Source organism: Nomascus leucogenys, unplaced genomic scaffold, assembly GCF_006542625.1.
Source record: "Nomascus leucogenys isolate Asia unplaced genomic scaffold, Asia_NLE_v1 000985F_63247_qpd_obj, whole genome shotgun sequence".
Classification (NCBI taxonomy): domain Eukaryota; kingdom Metazoa; phylum Chordata; class Mammalia; order Primates; family Hylobatidae; genus Nomascus; species Nomascus leucogenys.
Window position 1 is genome coordinate 28,005 of NW_022097793.1, and position 10,135 is coordinate 38,139.

At 42.4% G+C, this 10,135-nt stretch overlaps 1 protein-coding gene across 1 annotated transcript in view; it reads left to right on the forward strand.

The window, feature by feature from the left end:
* The window catches only part of LOC115834357 (cell death regulator Aven-like), a 29,347-nt gene extending 19,650 nt beyond the window's left edge, over positions 1-9,697 (forward strand). The window contains exons 3-5 of the mRNA XM_030809105.1: positions 4,924-5,019; positions 8,077-8,437; positions 9,195-9,697. Of these exons, the coding sequence (XP_030664965.1) occupies positions 4,924-5,019; positions 8,077-8,437; positions 9,195-9,310 (573 nt within the window). The 3' untranslated portion in view covers positions 9,311-9,697. The remainder of the gene's footprint in view (positions 1-4,923; positions 5,020-8,076; positions 8,438-9,194) is intronic.
* Positions 9,698-10,135: the final 438 nt, after the last annotated feature.

A 10,135-nucleotide genomic window follows, 5' to 3' on the forward strand; every position in this document is an offset into this window, starting at 1 on the left:
CTAACACCTTTTACATTCTTGAGATAGAGTCTTCATGTAGAAAAGAGTAGTAATTCTTATACAGTGTACTCTCAGCTAAACTTTTCCGAAAATTTTCAGGGGGCTGATATTCCACAGGTCCTTGAAGCTAGAGTTCACCTTTCTACCTGGCCATCTGTGTGAATTATGCAGCCCACATGGACTGGGTCTTGAGGTAGAAACTTGATAGCTGTGATTTTGACAGAGTGGATTACTTTGCCATTTGGTCTTCCTCCCTTGCCACTCTTTGGCAATTCCCTTTAGAGTTGAAAATTAGTTTTCTGTCTCTCACTGTTTTTGGTGTTAGACTGAGAAAACCCTTAACCTTGCAGCTTTAAATAACACTTCTCCTACAATTAGGAGAATAGAAGTATAAAATAAGGACAAATATTATAGAAGTCTTTCAGCAAGTCTCTAAACCCCAAATGCCTTATTTTCTTTGTGTGTATGTAATATTTTCTTCCCAAGGAGTTCTGATTATTTTCCAAGCAGGCTTCCTCTAATTATTTTCATATAAGAGATGACAGATATTCTCCCCCTTTTAGGATGCACATAGGGACATAGTGGTGACTTGCGATATGCTCCCCAACTCCAGGCCTAGAGCATACTGTCTGATAAACTGATTACCACCTGCCCCCAGCTTCAGAGAGGTGGCTGAAGCTGCAGACCCGAAGCCCATAGGCACTGTCCTTCCTGTTCTGCTCCCACATCAGCATATGTGCTGTGGGCCGGTTTTAGGCTCACTTGTTTGGGATGGCCTTCAACTCTTACAGATTACGAGGAGAGGAGTCTCTTAGAAAATGACTGCCTGGCACTTTACAAAGAGCGTGTTATATAGGCCATAGAAAAAGGTGAGAATTACAAACATTTGTCTTTGCTTAAGTCTGGGCCTACGCCTGAGGTACTGTTTAGTATTCTAGGACACATCGAGGATAGATTGTTGAGGAATATGGTAGAAGCCGAACAATTTACATTTCAGCTCCTTTTGAACCACACTGATTACCAAAGAATATTTCAAGTAGCTTCAGAGTTTCAAATAATTCTAAGCTTTGTCATTCATCAAAACATAGAGCACTTGTTTACTAAATGTTTTTATTAAATGGAGCTTATTCAAAGTGAATGAGACAGACCATGTCTGTTCATTGCTCTAAGCCCCTTACCTGGGCACATTCGCTGACCTGTAGTATGGTAGATGCTCAGTAGATATTTACCTAATACATGCAAAAGAATACAACCTAAAATAAGGGGTGTGATAAATGAATTAACAGTACTGAGAGAGATAGCTACTTTGCACTGGAAGTGATTAGAATTGGTACCATGGGGAAAAGATCATTTGAACGGGTCTTGGTGGACAAGTGTGACTCTGGTAGGTCGTGTCTAAGGAAACAACATGAAAATGGTAATCAGGAAAACGAGGTTATGCTCAGAGAAGGGTGTGGCCAGAGTGTAGTATTCCCAGAGGAGGAGGCCTCAGGAGCAGGTGTGGGCCAGTTAGTACCAGCAGTTTCAGACCTGAGTGTAAATTCTAGATCTAAGACTTGGCAAACTTTTTCCTTCTCTATTGCTTCACCTGTAAAATGGAGGTAATAACAAAATATGACTCAGAGTTATAAGAAGGACTAAATTAGATAATAAAAAGCCCTTGAGTACAGTTCCTGATGCATATGAAACACTCAAAATGAGCTCTTTTATTACTAATATTATTTGTTAACAAAGTTTTGTTTAGCAAGAACATGGAAATGGTTAGATCTAACTTCTGCAGTATTGGGAAGGATGGGGAGGGATTGAACGGATGAGAGGTTAGAGGCAGGGAAACCAATTAGGAGGATGTGATGTTGGACGAATGGGAAAGAACGAGAGCCCGAGAGGGTGCAAGCAGTGAGCATGGGACAGGGGTTACTCATAGACAGGACTTGAGTGGAGGATGGGGTCAACTGTGGTCACTGGCCAGATGTGAGACACAAGGGCAAGAAAGATTTGCAGTGGCACTATGCTTTCTAGCTTGAGTAACTAGGTGAGTGGTGATGCCATGAATGGAAAAAATAAGAGCAGAAGTTAAGTTTGATTTTGAACAGTTCGAGTTGGAGGTGTTGGTAGGACATGTCTGAAACTGAATTTATTTCACCATCAAAACGATTTCCTGTCTGACTTAACTCCTTACTAAATTTTCTTCCTTGTTGATGTAAGAGAAAAAACTGGATATATATATAATATATAATACGTATTATATATAATTATATGTAGTATATAATACATATAATTATATGTATTATATTATATATTAATATATTATATAATACATATAATTATATGTAGTATTATATGTATATTATTATATGTATATGTATAATTATATGTATATATTACATATAATTATATGTAATATATACTACATATAATTATATGTAATATATAATACGTATTATATATTATATATTGAGTGCATATATATATGTTGAGTGCATATATATTATATATTTTATATATATGTACACATACACACATATATGTAATTTGTTGTTGTTCCTTATACCATCCCCATGTCCTCAGTGTGACCAGTGACGCAAGACAATAGAGAGGGGCCGGCACAGTGGCTCACGCCTATAATCCCAGCACTTTGGGAGGCCGAGGTGGGTGGATTACTTGAGGTCAGGAGTTCGAGACCAGCCTGGCCAACGCAGTGAAACCCCGCCCCTACTGACAATACAAAAATTAGCTGGGCGTGGTGGTGCACGTCTGTAATCCCAGCTACTTGGGAGGCTGGGGCAGGAGAATCGCTTGAACCAAGAAGGTGGAGGTTGCAGTGAGCCGAGATCGTGCCATTGCACTCCAGCCTGGGCAACAGAGAGACTCCATCTCAAAAAAAAAAAAAAAGGAAAAGTAGAAATATGTTTTGTCTTTGCAGTTAAAGGGAGTGGGAATTTGATAGGGAGACATGTCCAAAATCCTCAAGGGAATCCTGGCAGGAGAGGGACCGGGCGTCACGGCTTGGACTTGGCGTTCGTTGCTCTGTGGCTGATACGCAGGGTGAACGGACACAGGCCAGCGGTCAGAGTGCTCTGATCTAGCAGTGTTGGCCTCCATGACCACAGGGGTGTGGGTCTCTTAGATCCACAAGTGGGATTCTCACACCTTTCCTTTGGGCAGGGTGGGTACCATGTAAAGAGAGGGTGAGTGGGAAGGTAATTTCCCTGGGTGAACAAACAGATTTATTATTTTTTAAATCACCTACGTTTTTTAAATTCCACATTAAATTTCTGTTGACATGGTGACTTATCCAGTAGGACTTCCTGAGTGATATGCTGGCTGCTGAGCGAACTGCTGGCTGCTGAGTTCCTGAGGGCCTGGCTTTTAAAGGCACAGATTCCCGGCTCCCCCCCACCCCACCCAGAGAGTCCAGTTCTGTGGGTGAGGCCTGTGAACCTGTATCTTAAAAAGTTGCCCAGCTTATTACTCCACCATACCATGTACACATGGTCTCTGGGCCCCAGGCTCATATGGACAGTAATTGCTGTAGATTCTGGGGAGGATGTAATGGTCTCATTGAAGGGTATGTTTTTTAGCTGCAAAGTGAAGTATATAGCAGGTTCTTTTCTTACTAAAGAGTATGCCTTCATACAGATACTGGAGACTCAGAGTCTAAGATTCCTGGCCAGAGAGGAAGCTTCAGGCTTGCAGATTCTCACCACACAGACAGGGTCCTGTGCACACTGATGGCAGAGAAGGGGGACAGAAAGGCTTTGTCCTACAGTCAGGACTGGCTCCCCTCTCCCAGCACTGGTGTGTCTCCTTTCTCTTTATACCCCTCCTCATAGCATCCTTAGTGGGTGTTGTGTGCTCCTGTCTGCAGCCAGATATTGTAGGCCAGGCCCTCTACTTCAACTGCGAGTGGCTGCCAGGGTTGACTAGGCTGACATGTGAGCTGGGTTACCCAGGCAAAAATAATGCGCCGAATAGTTTAAAACGTGTAGAAAATGTGGATTTATTATTATTCCAATTAAACCTATTTTTAAAATTCACAGTTTAGTATTAAAAGCAATTCACTGCAGCTAACTTTATATCTAAGGCCTTCTTTAGCTTTAGCCCTTTATGGGGCAAACTGGTGACCAAAAAAGAAAGCCTTCTTACAAAGTGGCTTTTTTTTTGTGAGGAGACCAGCTCGTTTGAAACCTTCGCAACACCTGTCAGTCCCTTCTCACTGCCTCAACAGCCCTTTCCTCTTCTGAGGCCAGCAGTCTGAATTTAGGGAAGAGATCAGGTTAGATTTCATTAAATGCTTGCTTTTCTTTCAGCTTGTCAGTCATTGCAAAAGCCTCCACTGTTTCCAGGTTACTGGACAGTCTTTTTTTTTTTTTTTTTTTTTTTGAGATGGAGTTTCACTCTCGTTGCTCAGGCTGTTGTGTGGTGTCGCGATCTCGGCTCACCGCGGCCTCTGCCTCCCAGGTTCAAGTGATTCTCCTGCCTCAGCCTCCCAAGTAGCTGTGATTACAGGCATCAGCCACCATGCCCTGTTAATTTTTTGTATTTTCAGTAGAAACAAGGTTTCACCATGTTGGCCAGGATGGTCTCAAACTCCTAACCTCAGGTGATCCACCCGCCTCAGCCTCCTGAAGTGCTGGGATTATGGGCATGAGCCACTGCGCCCAGCCTGGACAGTCTTGATGGGAAGGTGATCATTGCCCTGTTGTTGCTCTGACAGTGTGAGCTGTGACTCAAGAAGGTAGCTTTGGTTTTACTGATCATAATGTGGAGATGCAGAAACTCTAACACATCAAGTGTGATGTATGGTGTGACTTATTCCTAGCCAAATGTAACTCCAGTGGATTATTTATTTACAGTTTCTTCTTTTATTTCCAAAAGGTCATAATCATCACCTGACATTTTATTTTTTATATATATATGTAGAATTCAGCATTTTACGTGGATAGTGAGTTATTGGTTCGAGCCCTTCAAGAGCTGCCTCTCTCCCTCCGACTCAACGTTGCTGCTGAACTGGTCCAGGTAAAAATCCCGAAGCCCTCTTGAAGCGGGTGGATTAGGGCAGGAGGAGAAAAAGAGGGGAACACTTCTCTCAGCAGGATGTCTCAGTGTCAGCTTCCCTTTATAAAACTGAGGGTTTCATATCAAGGTAGCATTTTGTAAAGTTTAAAGGAGAATCCAAAAATTTTTTGAAGTTACTTTTTTACATTTTATATTTGAAACATTTTAAAGGATCAAATGTAGTGGAATTGAGTGAAATGTAAAATATAAAGTCTGGCTATTTTACTCAAAATATTTATGCATCACGCTCTATATTCGGCACTAGGGACACAGTGGTGAACAGACAGATGTCATTCCTGCCTTTCTGGAACTTAATCTATTGGGAAGGATGAATATTAATCAAGTAGTCACACAAACATATACAAATTGTAATACATCCTGTGAAGTACAGTGTGCTCTTAGAGTAAATCAGTTTCTGGTGTGGTGTGGTTAGGAATGGCTTTCTGAAGCAGTGATAGATGAGCTGAGGTCTAAAGCATAAGGACATTTGAGCCGGAATTTAAATGAGAAAGACCCAGTCAGCTTTGCGTTAATAAAAATGATGGGGCTGCCAAGTAGAGAAGACTGTGGGATCGGAGTGCATGTGTGAGGGTAAGTCTGCATGTGCACATACACATGCACAGAGCAGGTGAGGGAGGCACATGGGGAGGCTGTTGTACAGGTGCAGGTGAGTAGTACTGTAGCTTGGACTACAGTAATGATGGTGGAGATGGCAGAGAAGAGGGCTGTACTGAGGTACTTCAAAGGTACAATTAACAGGATTTGACGATATGTTGGAAATTGGGAGAGAGTGGTCAAGAAAAAATTCAAGACTTTGTAGATTGTGCAACTCAGTGGTAGGTAGGATCAGGAAGGGTGAGTTTTGGACTTTGTGCCAAGTGGAAATGATAGTCAACTGAATGCTGAACTTTATAGTTCTACATCAAGGGCTAGAAATACAAATTCAGGAGGTAACAGGATGAAGTGATAATTGATGATAATTGATGAACTAAGAGAGGGAGGAGGCCCGAAGATTATGCCATGAAGAACTTCAAAATTCTGGCATGATCCAAAAAAAAAAAAAAAAAAAGTGAAACCCTGGGATGTACTGATTTTAAGTAGAATCCTGGCAACTGAAATTATCAACTTCCTTCTGTGGGTGAATGTGATGCTAAGCTTGAGCATAGCAATGAATTGGTTACCCACTCATTTGCTGTATTGCATTTACTAGTCTAAAATTTGGGACAGCAGGCAGAGTTCAGGGACGGAGGACAGTTAGGGACAGGGTAGAGAACTAGAAAGAATTACATTTGCCTCTGATGGGGGGTTGCCCTGGGGGTTCTTTGGAAACATTTGGGGGTGTTTGGGAGAGCACTAGTGGCTCTTCTGCTGATGTCCAGTGATGTTCAAAGTTCTGAAGTGCTTGGCTTGATCTCATATGATGAATGTTTAGCAGAACTCACCAGGGAAATGCTGAGATAAAGGCTTCAGGAGTCAGGACAGAGAGGAAGTGCTTGTGAGCGTTTGAAGTGAAGGATGTAATGTCAGTGGCAGGCATTAGAGTAAAGGTATAAAATAATTATGTGACATTGAAATCCTGGCTAAATCACTTAAAAACATTTCTCCCCCACCCATGCTGTAGAGCAGTATTCTCTACCTTGTTTGCACATTAGAATCACCTGGGGAGTTAAAAACAAACAAAAACAAGGCCAGACACCCACCCCAGACCAATTAAATGACTCTAAGATTAGAATAGAGGACCATGTCCCAGCTTTGCCCTGTACAACTGACTGACTCTGCTGGATATTTATTCCTGTTTGTATATAAAGCCATACCGTCTTACATGTCTGCTCAGGATGTTTATGTAAAAATAAGGGGTCAGGACCTCCAGTAGAGGTTGAACTTCTGAACCTGCCCACTATGAGGCCTTGCTAGTCCCTGGAGCCTTTTCTCGAGAGCAGTGATTCTCAGCCTTAGATTGTAACCTTATATTACAATCACTGGGGGAGTTTGTAACTTCTATTCAAGTATAACATCAATTCAGAAAAGTGCACATGTAAGTATAACCATGGAATGAGCATCCGGATAAAGACTTAGAATATTGTCAGCACCTCAGAAGCCACCATTCATACACACTCCACGTCACTGTCTCCCCAAAAGGCACTCGCTCACCTAACTTCTAATACTGTAGCTTTTGAACTTTTTACAAATATAATCATCAAATAGTGTATTTTCTTTTGTGTCTGGCATTTTTTACTTGATGTTGGTAAGAGATTCTTCTTGGTGAATTTGTTACTGCACCTTTATATTAGTGCGCTTAAATACAATGAACAGATCTGATTTGCTAATTACTTCTTGGTGACTTTTTTTTTTTTGAGACGGAGTCTCGCTCTGTCGCCCAGGCTCGAGTGCAGTGGCGAGAGCTCGGCTCACTGCAAGCTCTGCCTCCCAGGTTCACACCATTCTCCTGCCTCAGCCTCCCGAGTAGTCTCCACCACTCCCAGTTAATTTTTTTTTTTTTTTTTTTTTTTTTTAGTAGAGATAGGGTTTCACCATGTTAACCAGGATGGTCTCAATCTCCTGACCTCATGATCAGCCTGCCTCAGCCTCCCAAAGTGCTGGGATTACAGGTGTGAGCCACCGTGCCCGGCCACTTCTTGGTGACTTTTTACAGATGTTCATGTCTCATTACAGATTTAAGTGTAAAGCCAAATAGATGTATGGTACTGGCAGTTTTCAGGCCAGGGCTAGGAAGACATGGATCTTTTCATTCCAAATCTGAGCTAGTTAGCACATGGTCGAGGTAGAGAGAGTGGGAGGCACAGTGCTGGCATGTTTCAGTGAGGTCTCCCACATTTACCCCAGATATTAGGAAGGGTGCCCCCCACCAGGGCCTGGAAAGGAGCCACTTTGTGAACTATCTGAATTGAGTTTCCTATGTCACAAAGTTTGATGGCTTCCTTTAGCCTCCTATGTATTTACTTAAGCCAGTATGGCAAGACTCACATTTTTAACTCAGTTTTTATACTTCTCTTTCAGGCTACAGTTCCTTTAGAGCTTCCTCAGGTGAAACCAAAGAGAACTGATGATGGCAAGGGATTAGGGATGCAGTTAAAGGGGCCCTTGGGGCCTGGAGGAAGGGGGCCCATCTTTGAGCTGAAATCTGTGGCTGCTGGCTGCCCTGTGTTGCTGGGCAAAGACAACCCAAGCCCGGGTCCTTCAAGGGATTCTCAGAAACCCACTTCCCCACTGCAGTTAGCAGGAGACCATCTGGAAGAAGAACTAGATCTGTTGCTTAATTTAGATGCACCTATAAAAGAGGGAGATAACATCTTACCAGATCAGACGTCTCAGGACCTGAAATCCCAGGAAGATGGGGAGGTGGTCCAAGAGGAAGAAGGTATGGCTTTCATTTTATTCCCCGTGAATCTTGATTCTGGTGTTTTTTTAAGAACAGCCCCGCCCGCATCACATCCGTACACATCCCTCTGGGTGTCTGACATCGATCCAGTGTTGTCCACTGACATCTATTTCTGTGCTCACATCTCTGCTTCCCCCTGAGCTGACCTTTCTGACAACCTTCCTCTCATGTGACACACCGAGCTTCCAAAGCTGCTACCTGCCTGACTGCAGTAGAAACCTGGGGCTGCAAATGGAATTTTCGCTATCAGAAGGCATTAGGATACCTGTAGCCTTCAGCTTTTTGGCAGTGGCCCTTTTAATCGACTGACAGGCCACCTCTTCATACTTTTTTCTTGTTATTTCAATCTTATATTTTGACAAAAGAACACCACATTCTGATTTCTGCATGTCCTGTGAAATGGTGGCCCATCTGATGTAGAGGGGCCCAAGGTGATTGCCGCATGCATATGTTGCATTTGAGATCCTTTAATTTTCCAGGACTGCTGCAATAATAGTAAAAAGGAAACTGAGCTGTTGGTCTTTAAAAAAAAACCAACTAGCGAGGTGTGAAGTTCAACTTCAGAATAAAGAGCAAATCCCTACCCAGCTTTGTTTAGGTATTACTGTATCATCTTAGGGAGTAACGATAATGAGAATGTTTCCCCTCGTTGTAAGGAAAGTAATAATTAGGGCTGAATTATATCTTCAATTTTAGGACTCATCTGAGGGTGTTAACATTGTTTTTATTTCCCCAGTTTGTGCAAAACCATCGGTGACTGAAGAAAAGAACATGGAACCTGAGCAACCATGTACCTCCAAAAATGTTACCGAGGAAGAACTGGAAGACTGGCTGGACAGCATGATTTCCTAAAAAGGGGAAAAAAAGTGCCTGAAGCAAATCTCGGTTGCCTTCTAAGGGCAGGTGGGCATAAGGCTGTCTGTCCTTCAGGATCAGCCAGTTTACAAGCATGCCCCAAGCTAGTGTGTTCCATTATGCTCACAGCAGTAAATGCCTACCTCTGTGTTTGACATCTGAAAGAATACATTGAAGCAGCTTGTTGCATTTGTTTTTCTGGCTTAGTAATCTAATAGATTTCCTTAAGGGCAGGAGATAGACTCTGGCCCTTGTTTCTAGCCTCCTTCCTTGCAGTGTTTACAGCATAGCCAGTGTTTACAGCATAGCAGGTGCTGCTGCTGATTAAGAGAATAGATGCAAACAAGGCATGCATTTGGCCAAAATAAAATGCTGGTCTGTCCAGTTTTCCTTTCCTTTCTTGTGTGGGGCCCTGGGCAATTTGTCTCATGTCCCCTTTCCCAGCAGTCACAGAGTGGTTGTAGAATCAGCCAGAAGTGGTACATTCCAAGAGGCCAGACCATGGAGGTATTGGTACGTATTACTTTATTGCAGTGGGCACTTCATTGTATTTGAGGAGATTCACCTAAACAGAGCAGCTCCACTACTTACAAGGGACCATAAAGCATTACTCCATTTTGGCATAAGGTTGAGATTTTTTCTGAAGTTTCAGTACAGTACTTTTCTTCTAATAACAGCAGTTGACTGACAGCTGTTACTAAAAAAACTTGTATGAATAACCTTCAAGTGCAGTTTCATAAAGTAAGACAGAAGATCACAACTAATGAATGGAACTGTCCTGGAACACAAACATAAAAAACTTGCATAGCTATATCTAAAGAG